This window comes from Haplochromis burtoni, unplaced genomic scaffold, assembly GCF_018398535.1.
Source record: "Haplochromis burtoni strain Fernald_Lab_line unplaced genomic scaffold, NCSU_Asbu1 Contig_115, whole genome shotgun sequence".
Lineage (NCBI taxonomy): Eukaryota > Metazoa > Chordata > Actinopteri > Cichliformes > Cichlidae > Haplochromis > Haplochromis burtoni.
Genome location: NW_024582476.1, coordinates 825,397 through 845,976, shown reverse-complemented (window position 1 = coordinate 845,976; position 20,580 = coordinate 825,397). Strand labels below are relative to the sequence as shown.

General features: G+C 39.2%; 1 protein-coding gene across 1 annotated transcript; it reads right to left on the bottom strand.

Moving 5' to 3' along the window:
- Nucleotides 1-10,457: 10,457 nt before the first annotated feature.
- Nucleotides 10,458-19,957, bottom strand: zc3h12b (zinc finger CCCH-type containing 12B). Its single transcript, XM_005928497.3, has 6 exons — nucleotides 19,839-19,957; nucleotides 13,941-14,737; nucleotides 13,661-13,800; nucleotides 13,295-13,529; nucleotides 12,923-13,029; nucleotides 10,458-12,833 (listed from the first exon to the last, which is right to left on the bottom strand). Exons 2-6 carry the CDS (start codon nucleotides 14,573-14,575, stop codon nucleotides 11,410-11,412), a joined length of 2,541 nt encoding a protein of 846 aa, XP_005928559.1. The 5' UTR covers nucleotides 14,576-14,737; nucleotides 19,839-19,957; the 3' UTR covers nucleotides 10,458-11,409.
- Nucleotides 19,958-20,580: the final 623 nt, after the last annotated feature.

The following is a 20,580-nucleotide window of genomic DNA, read 5'->3' as shown; positions in this document are numbered from 1 at the left end:
AGGCTGGTGTTTGAATATTCTCAGTGAGAGCGCAGCATGGAGATGTCACTGAGTTTGTATGTTGACTCATCTCTGATGATGGTGGATGACCACCCACAGTCTCACTGAATGAGCTGCATGCTGCTTTCAAATCAGAGGCAAGACGGCTCCAAGACCACACGTGTACAGCTGTCACAATCTAGCAGATGAGAGCAGACTGTTTCTTGGACATGTCCACTCTTCTTGTTGAAAAGTGGTTTTTGAACATTAACATTGTGCAAGGAATGCTCTTTTTGTCATAAACGAACCCTATTGAGTTTCCAATGATCTAAAAGTAAAAAAACAGATTATCATATTCTTGGGCATAAAATACACCGTATTTGTTGCAGCATAGAAATGTTGTCAGAATGAATCCATAACTTTTGTCTGTAACTTGTAGTTTCTTTCATAGCTGATATTAATCCCAAGAAGTCTACCTAAATATCCATTTATCATTTCGTGTACACTCAGCACAGTATCCATCAGCAGACCTGACAGCAGTTGGAAAAGGTCTCACAGGAGCAGTGGAGTAAGTGCTTTATTAGAAGTTAGGAGCCAGAGACAGGAGTTCTCAGACAGACAGATTATAGTATTTGACAGTTTTAATTGAAGAGGCCTTTTAGGTTTCTATAATTGTTTCATATAAAATAATAAAAGTCTGCACTTGTGTCAGTGGCGCATGGCTCTAGCTATTGCACCGCTCCACCAGCAGAGAGTGTGCATGTGCCGTGTAACCTGTTGCACATGCACAGCTGCAGTATATAAGCAGAGTGGTTTATAGCATCAGCCTGTGGGATCATTTTACAGAAGTACAAATTGATTTTTTAAAAGATAATCTCAAAGTATATTTAGGCTATAATTACTTTAAAATAAATGGTAAAGGGGAAAAGTAATTTTGACAAATATCTTCCAGTGATGACGTAGGACGGTTTTGCTACTTTCAGAATACATTTTAAATCAACACGTCTTTGCCATAACACATTCAAAACAAATGATGTAACATTACATTCTTCGCCTCAGCTGATGGTTTTGCCTGATTCTAAGTCTATATTAAATGAAATATTATGTATTATAGGTTGCTGAGGAGGTGCAGCAGCTCATCTACTAATCGGAGGTTGATGGTTTAATCCCTATCTAGGGCTATCTAGGTACTGAACCTCAAGTTGCTCTCTGATGCATTCATCTATTTGTGAATGTTAGCTATAGAAAAAGCGTTTGTGTGAAGCATGAGGCATGCTTTATGAAGCCCTTTTGCGTGCTCGAGTAGAAAAGGGCTATATAAGAACCTGTCCATTTATCATATATAAAGCAGTGTCTACAATCAATCCATCCACCTCTATCCAGTATCCCGTCCTTCTAGAGGGTGAGAATGGGTAATATGTCTGTCTCCATGTTGGTTGAGTGTGGAGTAAGTGCATATGAGAACATGAGGGTGGAAATGGATGTTTGTATCTGTGTGTGCCTGTATGCCTGTGTCTACAGTGGGGCAAAAAAGTATTTAGTCAGCCACCGATTGTGCAAGTTCCCCCACTTAAAATGATGACAGAGGTCAGTAATTTGCACCAGAGGTACACTTCAACTGTGAGAGACAGAATGTGAAAAAAAAATCCATGAATCCACATGGTAGGATTTGTAAAGAATTTATTCGTAAATCAGGGTGGAAAATAAGTATTTGGTCACCTCAAACAAGGAAAATCTCTGGCTCTCACAGACCTGTAACGTCTTCTGTAAGAAGCTTTTCTGTCCCCCACTCGTTACCTGTATGAATGGCACCTGTTTGAACTCATCATCTGTATAAAAGACACCTGTCCACAGCCTCAAACAGTCAGACTCCAAACTCCGCCATGGCCAAGACCAAAGAGCTTTCGAAGGACACCAGGAAAAGTATTGTAGACCTGCACCAGACTGGGAAGAGTGAATCTACAATAGGCAAGCAGCTTGGTGTGAAAAAATCAACTGTGGGAGCAATCATCAGAAAATGGAAGACATACAAGACCACTGATAATCTCCCTCGATCTGGGGCTCCACGCAAGATCTCATCCCGTGGGGTCAAAATGATCATGAGAACGGTGAGCAAAGATCCCAGAACCACACGGGGGGACCTGGTGAATGACCTGCAGAGAGCTGGGACCAAAGTAACAAAGGTCACCATCAGTAACACACTACAACGGCAGGGAATCAAATCCCGCAGTGCCAGACGTGTTCCGCTGCTGAAGCCAGTGCATGTCCAGGCCCGTCTGAAGTTTGCCAGAGAGCACATGGATGATACAGCAGAGGATTGGGAGAATGTCATGTGGTCAGATGAAACCAAAGTAGAACTTTTTGGTATAAACTCAACTCGTCGTGTTTGGAGGAAGAAGAATACTGAGTTGCATCCCAAGAACACCATACCTACTGTGAAGCATGGGGGTGGAAACATCATGCTATGGGGCTGTTTTTCTGCCAAGGGGACAGGACGACTGATCCGTGTTAAGGACAGAATGAATGGGGCCATGTATCGTGAGATTTTGAGCCAAAACCTCCTTCCATCAGTGAGAACTTTGAAGATGAAACGAGGCTGGGTCTTCCAACATGACAATGATCCAAAACACACCGCCCGGGCAACAAAGGAGTGGCTCTGTAAGAAGCATTTGAAAGTCCTGGAGTGGCCTAGCCAGTCTCCAGACCTCAACCCCATAGAAAATCTGTGGCGGGAGTTGAAAGTCCGTGTTGCTCGGCGACAGCCCCAAAACATCACTGCTCTCGAGAAGATCTGCATGGAGGAATGGGCCAAAATACCAGCTACTGTGTGTGCAAACCTGGTAAAGACCTATAGTAAACGTTTGACCTCTGTTATTGCCAACAAAGGTTATGTTACAAAGTATTGAGTTGTATTTTTGTTATTGACCAAATACTTATTTTCCACCCTGATTTACGAATAAATTCTTTACAAATCCTACCATGTGGATTCATGGATTTTTTTTTCACATTCTGTCTCTCACAGTTGAAGTGTACCTCTGGTGCAAATTACTGACCTCTGTCATCATTTTAGGTGGGGGAACTTGCACAATCGGTGGCTGACTAAATACTTTTTTGCCCCACTGTATATGTCAGGTTGGGTATCAGACGCCACCTCTCTGGGGACATCTCAGGCCCTCCAAGGTTTGGAGGCCTATCTCCCCCACCACCACTTCCCCTGCCAGTGGCGGACTCCCTCAGACATCGGTGCGTTGGTGGTTCTTTGTGTCCGGGGATGGGCGTCCAGGTACACACCGGCTCACTCCTTGGCGGCCGCTTATCGGGGCCTGGAGCCTGGGGCTCGCTCGGGCCACTTCGGAGGTGGGGTGCCCCCGGCCTCTCGGCCTGGGGCTCGGTCACTCAGGCACAGCTGGCTGCCGGCGGAGCTCACGGGCGCGTCACTGCAACTCCCCCTGGCTTCTGCTCCGCGGCTGCTGAGTGAGCCCTCATCTGGGACTCTCCTCAGCTCTTTCTGGGACAGTGGCGCGGCTGCCCCTCTGTTGGTCTTCCTTGGTCTCTTGTGTTCTGGGGGCCTCTGGATGTCTGGAGTTTTGATCTCCTCCATACCTGCTTCATGCCCTGGAGGACGGGGCTGTGGCCCCCCCACACCCTCTAGCAGATCATTACATGAAGGAACCTTTTAAAAAAACAAGCGCGTCCATGCTCACAGGTGTACACACGGGTGATCACACCCACAAACTACACCCTTTTTGGCTCCTACCTCAAAGCACACTGTGTTCTGTTGATCTTATGTGCTGCACAATAATGTTTAATATTTAGTATTTACTGTCATATTCCCATATATCATTGTGATGTTGTTTATTCTATTACTCTTGTTCTCTTCTGCTTGTTTTCTTTTTTCTTTCTCAACAGGTGATCGATATATGCATTTTTTTTTTCTGCCCATTCTGTTGGTTTTTGTTTTTTGCCCTTCTCCCCCGTCCCTCTTCTCAGCTGTTTCTCTTTCCCTCTTTCTTTCTCCCCTTCTTTCCCCCAGTCAAGTCTGTCCCGTATTCAGCAAGTGAAAATAAAATAAACAATAAAAGGTGAATCAAATGGACCATTACGGCAAGGCTGGGATGGTCAATTTGGTAAAGTAAATCCGTTGGGCATCTTTCTTTGCCTTTAGACAATAATTCTGATGGCAAAAGAGCCAAACGGGACAGGCCAAAAAAAAAAAAAAAAACATTTAAGTTAGTTGCATACTGAGGATTACCTTTCCAATTTTCAGGAAATAAATAAATAACACGGTTGTTTCTATAATCAACCACCTCATTAAAAAGAGATAAAACACAGTTGGAACAGAATTCTGCTTTATTTATGGAGAGAAACACAGTTTGTCATTAAGACTTACATTTTGTTTGAGCCCACAGACCCAAAGAGTCTATTTTCGTATATATTAGTCTATAAAAGCAATGCTTTCTAATCAGTGTGAATTACAATACTGCAGATCATCACAACACAAAAAACTTGTTTTATATTTCCCTTTTTCACATGGCAGACACAACGGTCTATTCAAAGGTGAGACCTACACATACTTCAGAAAGGTGACCACTGCATTTCTCAGTATTAGAAAACAACCAAGTCTGCGATTTAAAATGTTTGTGTGTTTAACCTGAGTATTACACTGTATACTGTATATGTACAGTCCTGTTTATATGCGTGTACCTGTTGTCGTGACATTTCGTACGCCAGCATTCCATATGGTCGTACAAACTGCAAGACATCAAGGGCCGAAAACTATTTGAATCAATAATCATGACAGTTATGAGAAGTGTACACATCAAAAATCACTTTGGTCTTGATTTCAGCCAACAACAGATTCTGATATAATACTGACAATATCCGTGTTAACACATTGAAAACGGTGCTAATCAAATGCAAACTGGCCTCGGATAACAACATTAATAAATTACAATTGGTGAAGAATTCAGTACTGAAAGAATCCACTATTCAACACACCTCTGCTTTGTTAACATAGAGGGTTAGTCATTAAATCAACAGCCAAGCATTCTAAGAAAATTCCAGTTTCAAAAGCATCTTTCAAGACCGATAAAGATCAAACACAAATCAGAGTGAAAACTGGCACTTTATTACAGTCACTAATGATACTGCAATCTCACTCTTGCCAATGGTGTGGATGGTATGTGGTGACATCAGTTGGCATCCAGACATCAGCCAATGATAGACTGCAGATTTTGTATCGTGCTTTTAACCATTTTTAAACTGCCAGGCTATGCACTGATTTGCGTTTGTTGTCTAGTTACCCTTTGCTTACAGTGTGTGAAAAAAAACCTTTGTCTTCAAAAATATAGAATACATTACATGACAACCCGTGTGCTAAATCACAAGATTTTTTTTTTCTATTTGTTTTTTTTAAACAAAGCCACCCAAGAATAACTTTGGCATATTTTATTCAGCAAAATATATCCAAAAATATTTAAATTCCCATTTAAATAGCATAAAGACAAATCAGATCAGATGAAATAGATGCACACGTTTACAACACAAAATTATTTTACTTAAAACAAGTTAAATACCTGTTACATTTACAGATTGCGCTGTAAAAGTGCTGTTAAAGTATTTGCCCCTTCTTGATTTTTTTTTTATATTTGTCACAGGTACATGATCAAACTAGTTTTAATATTACACAAAGATAACCCAAGTAAATACAAAAAGCAGTTTTTTAAATGACTATTTAATGTACTAAGCCAAAGGCAGGTTTGGCTAGCTTTTTAAATTGAATAAACAAAATCGTCATTTAAAAACTACATTAAATCACATTTGTTTGATCTGAAATGTTTAAATATGACAAATATCCAAAATCAAAAAAAGAATTAAGAGGGCAAATACTTTTTCACAGCAGTGTACATTTAATGTAATTTTTTATTTATGTTTATATATATATATATACATATATATATAACACTATGTACAGAGAGGACACGATGCTTACTGCTGTACACAGGGTATCTGTGCACGTTTATGTAGCACATAAATGTCCCTGTAATTTAACTACTGTACCCAGTATAAGAATAAGTACATACCAGTGGGCTACTCCCAGTGACACACAGTGTCACAAACATTATGGCATTGTTTTTTTTCCCCCTTTATTTAAACAAAACTATTTTCATATTATACATTTCATATTTTGTTACATTCAAGGTATAGATACAATTTGTATCAACAAGCAAAAGTCAATTCTAGACATTTGTAACTTAGCTGTTTGCGGCACTTAGAAAGGAAGGGAGAGGATTAAAAACCACCATTATGGTCTGTAACATTTATCCAAAGCAACAACAACAACAACAACAACAAAAAAGAAGAAAGATTGGTACATTGAAAGTATTTAGCAAAAATAATGAGGTTTTTATTTTTATCCTGGAAGTAGTCCATTGCCAAACAAGTTTCCAGATTTAACACAAAACATAACAACAAACCCAGACCATTTGCTTTTTGGTGGATTTATGCTGTGGCCTACATCCTACATTACAGTTACTGAGTACACGCACAATTTAGCTCATGGCCAATGGACTATTCCAGTTGAGGTCCATATTCAACATGAGTTGAATATGGACCTCAATAAGGTTAAATATTTCTAAGTGAAAAAGGCAAATGACTGATCTTAATTTGGTGCTACAATTAGCAATAAAGCCAATTTTTGTTGTTGTTGTTGTTTTATTTAGAGCAGTTTCTTGTAGCATACAGCGCTTCAGTGTTTTTGCAAAGTTTTCCAAAGTTTTTGGAGCATAGATCAATTCAATTATTTCAAAGGGAAAGGATGGCACGCAAACTTTTAGCCAAATGCCAGAAACAACCTTGACAGCAGCCTTGCAATCTGATTGTTTCACATGAAGAAACATTTAGGCAGTTTGTTTCACCTTCTCATGAACAGACAGCTGGCCTAACGTAGCCTCGTCTTTTTTCATGAAAAACAAAGTCAGCAAAGCCCAAAAATAATTTTGGGCAAAACACATTCAACAGTTTTTTTTTTCTTTATGTCTACATATTACGGTTCTAGCTAAACATTACAAAGAAATATATATATATGCATCTTTAACAGCACCACCAAGGAGACAAGGTCAGGCTCACATAATTAGCCTTGTTAAAGAGTAATACCACTCAGTTTAAAAATTCATGAACACGTTCAGAGAATAAATGACAAATAGACAGCTTTGTGATAGTCTGGTGCAGCTTCGTTTTCTAAAATACAAGCTAAACATTAATTTATAGTGTTTTTAATCATTTATTAACATAATGAAGGACACAAACTATAAACTGACACCAAATGTATTTTTGTTGTTTGTTGAAACTCAATTGAATCTTTTACAAATGAGCCTTTAACCACTGTGCACTTTAATAGCAGGTCTAGGGGTTACCATTCCTGAACCCTGAAAATAAGTGGCATTTCCCTTTAAACGCGCTAGGAGGATGGTTGTGCTATATGGGCTGGCTTTACATAGTACAACTTCTGCAAGTGTATTGTTTGAAGCAGAATAATACCAGGCCTCACCACCTAGTATAAGAAGTCAGATACCAAACTTAGTACCCAACGTCATCATTTTTAGGCTTGATAAAGGCAGAAATTTTTCAAGGCCTGGTTCAACACTTTCCAATCAACATTACTGTTACAAAAACCACGATCAAATCAAGAAAACAACTTCGTTGAGTACTTTTTAATATTGCGACATTTGTCTTTGGCTACAGAGACACCCTTATGGAAAACAAATACCTTCTGAAGTTGCACCACATGAATCCAGCCTGTTAGCTCGCTGTTCGAACACTCAAGGTGCATAAAGAGGATATTCACAAAAAGTACAAAGTTTTGCAATGCCATCTTCATGTCTCAACCATAAATAACTAACTTTAAGGTACTACATGTTACATGTAGGAATTTCACAAATATATCTATATATAACTACTAGATCAGAGTACACTTTTGCCAGTAACCGCTGGTTTTGGCAGGAAAGACTTAAAATTAGAAAAGTGAAAGCATCCTGAGAGCAGTGTGCTGCAAGGCACAGCCAAATCTTTCTACAATCCTTAGAGACCAGCTGCACGTATGTGTATTGTACATCTGTATATTAGCAGTCCAGCCTCCTATAAAAAGCCATACAGAAACTTTCATCTCCAACATGCTTTCAAGCATTCACAGAAATGTATTTAATATGTGTTCATTCAATTTTTTGTTATTTAAACCTAATACGTTACAAAATATCAGAATATTTATTTTACTACCAGGCCTAACTATTTAAGCCAGATCCTCAGAGTTATCTGATAAATAACTTCAGTTCAGTCGGTATCAGAATTCCGTGTGCAAACATTTAACTGTGATAGTAAACACTGTTTCCATCTCAAAGAATATACTTCTACAACTTCCAATGTCCCTACTAAAGTCACATCATAGCCAGGAGCAATGAATTCTCAGTTTACCACATTTACATGCACATGAGAGGAAGCTGGAAGTCAGGTAACGGCATAAGATTGGATGACTTATTTAGGTGCACAGGAATATTGACGGAGTAAAAAGTCTCCTTTCTGGAGTTTCAATCAACTTTGCCATATTTTAAGTGCATGTACATTATATAAGAAATTACTTTCTACAAGAAAATATTTCTTACAGGCGCAACTGAACTAAATGTAATGTGAGGAGATGTGCTCTATTATAGGGGAGCATGTTTTACTGCATGCATATTTCCATCTAAAAACCTTCTTAATGTTAGAAATGCACTTGTTCAATTTAATACACTAAACCACTTCATTTAATATTAAAATCCATAGATTTGTTCACCACACACTGGACTAGACTTTGGATATAATAACTTTAGATGCAGTAATCTTGGATTTTTGCTAGATAACTGCCACAGTGATACCACCTTCCCTGGCTTAGGTGTGTCATGGACATTAGCACTTGATGACTTAAAGTGAAGACAACAATTTCAAATTCTTTTTTTTATTAATCATAATTAGGTAACTGACTAAAGCTCAAATGATCACACTATCAAGGTGCATGTAAAAGTAGTTAGAAAATAAATTGACTTGCACCTGAAAACAAACTGCTCCAGCGGCAACTTGAACAAGTCCAATAGAACTACTGCGTGAAACAAAGATACTTTGAATACTTCACACTGAAAAGGATTAGCACAACAGATATGACAATTTTATAAAGAGGAAAATCCTGGATGTAGCATCCAATAAAATCAGACAGCCAACTATACAGTACACTATATAAACTATCCAAACACATATGCTCTTTTTATACTATAATCGAATTGATCCTGTGAACTAAAATTATTTTGAATACTGACAATATATAAATTATTTTTTTGGCATTATTTAGCAGCTTATAAATGACTTTGAAATAATGGCTTTTCTGTGATCATATGTACATGCGCACATATATACAAGTCAAATAATTTTTTTGGCTTGCTTTGTGCACTGTCAAATTCTACCAAAATAGTAGCTTTGTTAAGTGAGGCTGAGAAAATATATCTCTTTAGATACTGAGATAGTGCTTTACATTTGAAATTATGAGGCTTCAATGACAAAGACGTTCACCGAAACCAATTGGACAATGAATAAGTGTGAGGTCACTCAGATATAAGGCCATAAAATGTCATAGTTCATGCTGTGAGGTATATACCTACCTCCCTCTTACTCATCTTCAAAATAAATCCCCCCCCCCCAAAACCCCCCTAAACAAACAAACAAACAAACAAAAGAAAACATATCATAAATATTATTTACAGCAGAGGCAGACTGCATGGTTACTTATAGTTCCACTGCATCAGAAACACTTTAAATGCCTTTCATAACGCATTCAAAGCACCTGAACAGGATCTTCATAAAAATGTGGGAGATAGGACCATGTAATTATTTCCCGTGCTGATATTTACCTAACTCGTTTACTCATTCAATTGTTCACACTGATACGCGCATTCAATATTACAGAAATTAATTACAATTACATTAGGGTTCACTTTAGTCTTAAATTATGATTGTAAGCTGTCTACAAACAGAACCCAGCAATACAATTCTAAATGAAATAAACATGTTCACTTCTGTAAAATACAGTAACTTCTGGAACTGTTTGATGGTTAAAATCAAGTTTAAAGTAATATTTCAAATGTCCAATTAGTATTTTTATGACTTCATCTCAATACAGATACATATTTTAAATACCTCTTGCTAGCGATATCAAATAAAGAAGTAAATGACTGAATTCATTTCATTAAGTGCTTTTAAATCTAAACTACGAATCCTTGAGGCCAAGTCCATAACATGTAACAGTTTCAATTAGATTGATTGTCATTTTAACTGACTTTTTTATTTGAATTTAGTTTTTATTTTATTTGTATTCTTTCACTTATTGTTGCATGTGTGTTGATGCTGCCTGTGTTTGAGTAATTTCTGTAACTGTGAGACATCTGCTGCTGCCTATCTTGGCCAGGTCTCCCTTGAAAAAGAGGTTTTTAATCTCAATGGGACCTTCCTGGTTAAATAAAGGGTAATAAATAAATAAACTTCCTTAGTTTTGTTACTGTGTTTGCCAACTAATGCTGACTAGCTAGCAAGCTTGTCGATTAGCTCACAAGTGCCAATATCAAGCTGTTGATTTGAAATGAAGAAATAAATGATGGCTTTTAGTGTTTTTTGGTCTTTAAAAGATTGCTCTCTGAATTAATCAGCCAATTTGAATTCCTATAATAAACTGTCTTCTGTGCTTACAACCTACCTAGAATGTTAGCTTGTTAGCTAAGTGGCCTTTGCAGCCTTATAATAAAAGGAAATCTAAAAGTTTACTTTATCTGTGTTGTGTGTTTCACGGAGTTCATTTTTAATGACTTTTACAGCTAACAAGAGCAAAAAATGTTAATTCTGTTAACAGCTTTTTACCTTGAAAGCTGAACACTGATTAAAAGGTGACAGGTGGTGTCATCTGTATATATAAATACATATGAGTTTAGATTTCATTATTTTACTTTATTTCACACATTACTTTATTTATATATTTTACAAAACGGATTGAATATTTCATATTGTTTTCAGCCTCTACAACTTTGTACAACATGTAACATCATTTAAATTCAGTACTGCCAAAGGTTAACGACAATACAGGAATTACCTTTCATGTTAAACAGACGCTGCTTCCCTGTTCCTGCTCAGGTAGTATGAATACGTTATGAACCAGATTTCTAATAAGGTGTTGGCTTGTATCAGCTACACCCCACTTCATACAAAAATGTCCTCTATCCTACCAGAAACATTTAAAAACAACTAACTCCTGAGGGCAGACATTGCACATGGAGCAACATTTAACATGTGCCTATCTTTGCAAAGAAATCCTCATTTCTCTTATTAAATCCATTTTGAAGGTTTCATACAATTAACTTTTCAGTGGCATGACCTCAGTTTTGTAACAATGACAGCGGCAAGTTGCTGCGGGTCTGTCAAATGAGGGTTCTTCTCCATTACAGCGTGGACTATGTAGGCAGGAAAGATGTTACAAAGGTTCCTGTATGTTTGATACTGGTGGTCAGGGATAGCATACCGCTCTTGGTGTTCAGCTCCAGATGGGGCCTCCCATGGCGAGTTCCAGATTTGTTCCATTTTGTCTGGCATGCTGCGGACCATCACCCGCTCACAACATGGCATCAAGCTGTTACTCAGTGGATATGAATGATATTCATAGGACTCATTACCACAAGGGAGAGGGTCCCAGCTTGCATGCTGCTCACGGCACAGTGGAGGTCGCCTCTGTCTCATTGGGTTGCTATCATATAGCCTTGAATCCGATATGCTGTCCATACGAGTCATACCTAGCGAGCGTGTGGGTTGTGAGGACAAAGGTGGGAGAACATTCTGAGTTAGGGGATAATCTCCAGGACAGCTGGACCTGGCTCCCACTGCAGCATGCTGGATATGTGGTGCTAGATGAGACCCAGCCTGCTTACGTAGGCCTTGCTTGGGCTCCTCTGGTCCGTAACTCTGTACCCTAGTCAGCGCTTCATGACGAAACCCGTGGGAGAACGCTTGCATCCTAGTCTGTGCGGGAGACTGCTGCTGCCCCTTCATACTCTCCTCTAAGCTACTGTCCACAGAGCTTGGGTACAGGTCCCCATAAGACGAGAACGAGTCACTGTTTGAATGGCTGAGGCAGGATTCAGGGCAGTGGCTGGGGTTTCTCTGATACACATGCTCGTGCTCCATGCTACAGAAACTGTCAACATTATGCATGCTGCTCATGCTCATATTTGAAAAATCACTGTGCAGTGAATAATAGCCATGGTCACTAACTGAGTCATACTTTGGGAACTGTTCACTATATGTTACAGAGGCGCCATGACTATTAGTAACTAAAATAGGAGGGTACTGTACACTAGACATGTGCTCCAGAGAACTGTGAGAAAACTGCAAAGAACCTGGCACTGGGCTGCTGGCTGATCGTGTGTTCAAGGCACCAGCTGCGTGGCTCTTGGCTGGCTGCATTGTGGGCACACTGAGAGCAGACACGAGGGAAGGCACTGAATTTGTCTCAGACTTCCTAATGGCGGACAGTGCCTCTGGAGGTTCGCAGGCCACTGAACGAATGCTCGGGTCAGACTGCCGTTTGGGTGCCACGCGTTTGGCCTCAGAGCTGCTGTCCCCCTTTACTGTTGCTGGACCAATCCCACATTTAGCTAAAGCCCCTTCACTCATTGTTTTCACTGCAGACAATTTGGCAAAAGCCCGTAGTTCATCAGCCACGGAGCGCTGTGGCTGGTTGACACGCTCTGGGTGATAGTACTTGCACTTGTGTCCATATGTGCATTTTTTCCCTTGTACAAAGAAATGGAAGATTAAGTTAAGAAAATCAAACACATTGAATACCCAGACAGAATAGCAGTATTTTGAAGAAAGAACCTACCATAAGGGCAAGGTTGTTTTTTGTGCTCTGGAACAACAGGGCGTTTGCGCAGGAAATTTTCTAAGCTTGGTCCATGTCTTCCCAATGGATCATCAGGTGGCATAAACCTAATAGCAAAAATATTTATTATTAAATGCAAAACGGTCTACCACAGAATAGAATTCAAAAACTCCTATTGTCTATTATAGATCACAATATAAAAATGCAACAGTTCATGCAACATATATAGTCTTTATTTTGTTGATTTATTTACATAAAACAACCCCGACACGTTTCTAAAAAGACACTTTATTTGTACAGTCTAAAGTGGTATTCATGAAAGCATTTTACATAGTATAGCTATGCCATAAAATGACAGTAACAGTTTCTTACTTGTCATTGACAAATGAGTACATTAGGAGTCGCTCTTCTATAAATTTCTTCCATTCTGGCTTCTCATTTTGCAAGTCTCTGTAGTTGTCATTTGACACAATAATTCCATCAGAATCATAAGCCAGCTTCACTATGAAGCGATCATCATAGCACACCACTCTCCTGCCTTGAACTCTCCGAGACGGGGTGAAAACCAAGATCTTCTCTTTCTCCAGCTTGCGTAAGATTTCTTGATCTGAAAGAGGAATACTGAGTGAGTTTATGTGTATCAGTTTGGTAACGGTTTATTAAAATAAACAGGTGCAAGTTAAAAGGCTGCTCTTTAAATAGCACCAGTGTTATGATGTAAGGTGAATGCACAGTCACCTGCGATGAGGGCATCAGGTCTTGACTGCTCCTTTCTCCAGGCTGGAACAAACACAGTGATGTCTTTGTGTCCTTTCTCCAGAAACCATTCAACAGCAAGCTGGATGCCACGACAAGAGAACACCTCTTTGTTTCCGTGGCTATCAAAACATAACAGTATTAGGTTTAGTTAACTTCATGGAACAGCTGACTATTAAAGGAAAATACTTCAGGACAATAAGTTTATTCTGCACAGAGCACAGACCAGTTCAATGTGAGTCTAAGTCTCTGTGTCCCTCACCTCATTGCCACATTTGAGCCATCGATGACGATAGGCCTGAGGTTATCAAAACTATCCACAGATTCCTCTTCCACTGACACTTCGGGACTAACAGTCTCTTTAACACAGGGGGAGCATGATATTGACGTGGCTGTACTGCTGCTGCAAGACTGGTTTTCAGGCTCTGCTTTGTTTCCGAGCCGTACTAACTCGGCAAGAACATCGTTAATAAGCGCAGCAGACCCTAACTTGTGGAGCACAGTTTCAACCTGCTCTCCTGAATAGCCCAACTTCAAAGCAAATTCCATCTTAGTCTGGTACTCTCGCTCACTGGCGGGCTTAGCCCCTGGTACTGCATTGGTCTCATCCTCACGAAAGTCTTGCGCAGTGCTACTCTGGGAAAAACTGGGCCGATCAAGGCATGGGGAGCGACAGAGCTGTCGGTGGGGTTTTGTTACAGCCAGTGGCTCCCTTCTCTTACAGCTACTGCTGTTCACCTGAACCCTCCGATGTTGCTGCTCTTCCGATTCGCTATCTGAGCTGCTTCCATCTTCAGACTCGTCAGTGGCATGCTGCGCCTCGCTTGAGTCAATGTTCTCCTCCCTGCACGGGCGTTTTTCCATTTTGAGCTTCTCCACCATGGACCATGCTGTCATCACGTTTGTCTTGACACCCCAAATTTCCACTCCATGCTTCCTCACCTCCACCACAACCAGCTAATCATGCTAAGGGATGGACTGTTAGCACTGCAGGCTTCTCCTCCAGGCCAAGGGTTACGGCCTCTACTGTGTGAGCAGGTAAAATCAAATTATGTAATCCTGCAAGAAAGCAACAAAAATAAGGGTCAATATGTCTCTTTCATCAATCATTTTTTTTCCTGAGCACCTAATCTGAAGTTGGACCAAAAAAAGACACTGGGGGAAGATACCAGAATGAATCTAACAACGATATAGTTGTTAGATTTGACCCCTCCTTTCCTAAAATGGGGGTTTTTGTGTGGCAACTATGGCTGGTCCACATTTGAAGACAATGTTATTTTATCTTATTTGACGAATATATATATGCATTCCTGTTGTTTGTGACAATTTATAAATAGAAATCCTGAGTTGTTAAAAGGGAGTTTTCCTTCCCGCTGTTGCCAAGTGCTTGGTCAAAGAGGGTTGTTTGATTGTTGGGTTTTATCTTTATTATTGTAAGGTCTTTACCTTACACTATAAGTGCCTCAAAGCGACTGTGCTCATATGAAAATGCCCATTTCAGGGCTTTAGAACAGGAGTTTGTAAACCAATGAGTGATGTCAATCTTTAGTACAATCTGTGGTATGGAAACAGAACCACTGGATTGCATGGCAGATTAGGAGGGTCCCATATCAGAGATTTGCTTTTGGTTCCAGGATGGTCCAGCGTAATACTAACTTAGAAGGGGTGGCAGATTTTCAGTTGTAAGTACAGTAGGTGCTCCCAGCTTTCTTTTATACATAATAAAGGTAATGTTGAAAGGTAAAGTAAGTACTTGAGATTATTTAATAGAAAACACTAAGAATACTAAACTCAGAAATATATATCAAATTAGTCTATAATTATGTCTTCTAACAAATTCCAATAAAACCTGGGAAAACGCTTTTGAGCCCCAGTCTTCTGCCCCTACTTGTGGTAGACCAGTAAGTTCTCCACCAGCAAGAAACAATACCATCTGCAGTAAGTGACTGAATTATTCAGGCAAATGAAGCACAATAATCACACATGCTGACTGGTCTGCCTGACACTGCTATATGAGACACTGGATTCTTAATTAGCAAATAACTGCCATGGGTGGGTTTTCCCCTTAATTATGATGCTGGGGGCCACAACTGCAATGTTTTTACTCTTTACCCTTTCAAAGCCTACTAGGAGTAACCGTTGAAGCCCTTTTCTGTCACATTTCAGGCCTGCTTATAGAACAAAATGACTCAGTATCAGAAGTTAATAATGAAGTCAGAGATCACACTAAGTGTACTGGGGAGATCCTCATATATCATCTTTATGGGGTGAAAGAGTTAAAGCAGCGCTTGTTTTTGGTAGCCGTCAGGCATCGTTACTCATTGACAAATGGAGGAACATACTGAACTTTTCCTACTTCCCTCCAACAACAAAAAAAAATCATTTTATTTTCACTTGAAATATCCCCAAACTATACTTGACTATAAAATTATAACTACAAAACTATGCTTTATTGCATTTTTAATGAAAAGTAACATGTCACACACACAGACCACTAATTCATAAAAATCTGACCACCAATTATGTATCTTAAGCAGTAATTACAAACTACAGCAAAGCACCTGACAAGGTGTTGCATTTATAAACTAAAATTACCAATAAACCTAAACAGATTTGTGTATATTTCTTTGCTTATTTTCATGTAGCATACAGATACAACAATCTCAAACAAAAGCCAAAGATATAAACATTAAAGTGTCACTGATCTCTTGCCTAGTGCAAAGTCCTTCTATTTTTCTGGTTTTAAAATGAAAATCACAACATTCTGGTTAAAAAAAACAAAAAAAACAAACTATCCCCCCCCCCAAAAAAAAAAACCCCATACAAATCACACAGGTATTTAAAATAAACACCATATTTTAACTTCATAGCAACATTGAAGCCAGACATACATGGGGTGTAAGTACACGAGTTAACATAACCTAAGACAAAGTGTGGGCTGAACAGTGTAAGCCTGCACCACTAATCCCCTGACAATCAATCTGAATTGAGGAGAATTCCACAGGGAGCAAAGCTGTTTTATGGTAAAGCACTGCAGGGATTTTGGGGTGCTCGGAGTCTAAACCACAACACGCTGCCAACGGCTCAGAGTGCACATTGTTTTTACACATGGATATTGATAATCAAATAAAGTCCATGGTAAGCACTCTACTGAACACACACACACACACACACACACTATACTACACTTTCCCCCCAGTCTTGCAGAGACAGTACAGCCAGCTTCGAGCTTCAAGAGGCACAGCCCATGATGTGAGTTGCTTAGCAACACAGCCTTGTCATCAGCTAACTCTTTTTTACCAGTCACGACTAACACAAACACAGCTCATCATCTCTCTTCACGCAGCCAGTAAATGCAGAACACCACAGCTGCGATACAACTCTACATCAAAACTCATGAAGCGGTGATTTAAAAAATTTTAAAACTCACATTTAGACCTTTGTTTGGGGTGAGCATTATAAAAAGAAAAGCCAGTCTTGGCATTGTGAAAATTGACTGAATCATTTGTCTGACTCTAAGCACTGGCTCATGTAATAACACTTCGTCACTGTATTGGCAAAACACTGCACAGGCACCGACATTCATGGGAGCTACTTTGAAGGTCAATCTATGGCTAAACAAGCATACCTTGTGATGTCAGTGTTTTGTGTAGGCTTACTGCATCAATAGAGCCTAGTCTCATTCCTCATCACTACTTGTGTAAGGACAGAACAAACCATGGTTTGAATATCTAAGCACGCAGCTGTAAGAAGGACGAAGGAGAGGGCGATGAGGCACTGTTGTGGAACTTCTAGGATTAGTGGCAGACACAGTACAAAAGCTCACACAACCCACTGTCATTTACAACATTTTATGAGCACATGAATACGTGTTTAAAAAGAGCTAGAGCTCTTTCAATCCTTTCCCTTCCACCTCCAGATTCACAGGCTTAGTCTCAGCAAGACCTCCAGACTATCCCTGCACACACACAGGCTCATGCAGATCTGTTTCATAGCAACAAGTGAGGCAGGCCCGTGAAGCCATCTTTCGTGAAGCTGACCCAACATTAGTATCCAGAACAAACCAGGAATAAACTGCAGTACACAGCAAGCTGGTGTTACATTTAATGCTTGTGTTGTTATACATCTTGAAATCAAGGCTGACGCCTTAAACCACCAGCTAAATCACCAGTGTGATAAAGAAAATAAATTTAAAATTGTTACTTTGGTACACTTTTCCATTACTTTACATAGAACTAAGAAAACATTACATCTTTCGATCCTTGTTCTCATATTTTGTGGTTTTGCTAAACAAAATGTAAATACATAATCAGCACGGCCAGTTTCCAGAACTCTGTGTAAACATACGTCCTACATACTCCTTCAACATACTCCACCACCCCAAAACTGCAATAGGAAGATGCTCTACATCTGTGGCTCACCAATTAAAGTATCAAAAATCAATAGAAGACAAGAAGACAACATGTGCATATTATTTGTACTAGCATAAGGGTGCGTAACAATGATCTGGAACTTTATTGGAAATAACTTCATTTAGATTTTTTTTTTACTTGGATATGATTCATTATAAGAAGGAAATAAAATGTCATCCAGAGAAACCAGTGAAGAAAGATAAAATGTCATTTCCTCACTGACCCTGATCAGTGTTTCAGACATCTGATGTATAACAAGAAGAATTAATGCTGGTTGGCACTACATTTCCACAAGCTCTAACAGCAGTTTTTACTGCAAAAAAAGAAGAAAAAATACAACAAAACAAACTTCAATTTAAATTTTAAAATGTTAATTTCTTCATCATATGGCCTAATCATCAACTTTCATCAAGTTTTCAGCAGTTATCTTAGTGGATTTCTGTCACTTACAGTTACAGTTATAATCCATGGCAAGCAGGAAGGAAGGTGTTTCTTCCAAGTATCATCATTATTTATAGATTGCTGTGCTTAAAGACACAAGGGTGTTTCTGCTTCATGCAATCATTAAATAAAACTGAATTATAACAAATTATAGTGATACAAACAAAAGTATAAATCATGAAAATATGTTTAGGTCTTTAAAGCATGATCACTCTTCCCAGCAAGTTAAATTTTGGATATTATTAACCACTTAAGGTCCAACCAACTTTGGTCTGCTGACAGATTTTTTCTTAACCAGTTTAGCTGTTTTTTTAAATGCATTTTTACAATTCAATTCAATTTTATTTATATAGCGCCAAATCAGACTTTTACAGAATTTTACAGACTCCTCTATTTAATCCTGTGTTTCATGAACGCATCCAAACAAAAACACACACTAAGTTGGACAGTGACAGCAGACAAAATTACATGTGACGACTGAAGTCCATTTTCAGATTGAGCAAGTTTTTGCCTCTACAGGAAACAAACTACATGACTTGTAACTAAGGTTAAAATGGAACATGAATCCTAGTGACCCTCCTGAACTGCTGAATGAACTTTGGTGGGCTGTGTGTGTGCAATGATTCTGCTAACAAGCTGACACGTCAATACAAAAACCTCAAGTGCTTGATATCTTTAGCAACAGCATCATGAGTTCAGAGGGATGAAAGGAAGGTTAAACAACATGTCATTATAAGACAGTTTGTACTTACAACGCATTCTTTACAATAGCGCTGTAACATGACCACTGCACAAGACGTCGTCTTTGAAAGTCAGTTTGATTCAAGAGAACTGCTTTGACACCCTTAGGCCCCGGGCTGTGGTTAGCATACGCTAGCAAGCCAGTCTACTCAGACAACTGGAGTCAACATTTTCGCTACATAAAAACAACAGCTTGACAGGGGTTGTCCTATTCGTCAATGGCTTGAGAACGGCCGAAAACGCCTATTGCAAGCTACAAGTTAACCAACAACCTTGTCAATGAAGCCAGGTCTCTTATTTGGTTAACGGTAGCAACGCTAGGTAACGCGACTGAGCTAACATAAAGCCATCTCAGAGGCATCACAGGGTAATATGCTAACGTGAGTTAGCTTCAGTTGCTGAGCGTGTGCTAACATTTTTGCCGGAATACTATAGTAACTTAAGGTAAAGTTGACGCTCATTTAACATTTCAGATGTAACTAAAACAAAACCAATACGTTACGATGCCTTACATATTCTGCACGTATATCACCGCCATCGCTGAATTCAAACGATGCTCATCTCACCTTGTTGCTGTCATCCTCCTCGCCTGTAACAGTTATGTTTTGCTGCCATTGGCGCTGTCGCAGTTTGGTCAGGGTTGCCAGATAAGGCGAAGGAAACAAGTAACCTTAACTGTGAAAAGCCACCAGGGTCAAAATAGCCAATTTCTTCCTCCTGCTCTCTCAGCATGCGTTTTTATCAAACATTCACGATGCTTTTTTTTCCTGGTTGCGTGTAGTGATAGTTTGAGAACTGTCGTTTTTCCAAAGCAAAAACACAAAAGCACATTTGTTTTCGTTGCCTTCTGAAAAACATTCTATGACGAGAAGCTCTTTATTATAAACACCGATCAAGGTGTTATTTCTTATAAGAAGTGCAATGTAGCCCAACTGCCCTGTTTTTGTTGCATTGAGTGACTTACTATTGTCATGTACTTTCAATATATACAGTAGCGTGTCAAGACTCTTAAGTCACCCTTTTCTTTATTTGTTGCTAGGATAATGGGAATTGAGTGTAGAAATGTACTTAAACATGTGCAAACATAATTGGAAATATACAACAGGGCAAATACTGAGTTTGTTCATTTCTAACAAGCTTGAATGTCAATATTTATTTTTCAACACAACCTGAACACTATTAGGCAGTTTTCCTGTAACTTTATAAGTAGTCTTCAGAAATAGTTCTCCAGGCTTTTCGAAAGGAATTCTGTTCTCTGTCAAGATGATCACACACTGCTTTAGTAATTTTGAGGTTCCGGTTTTGGGA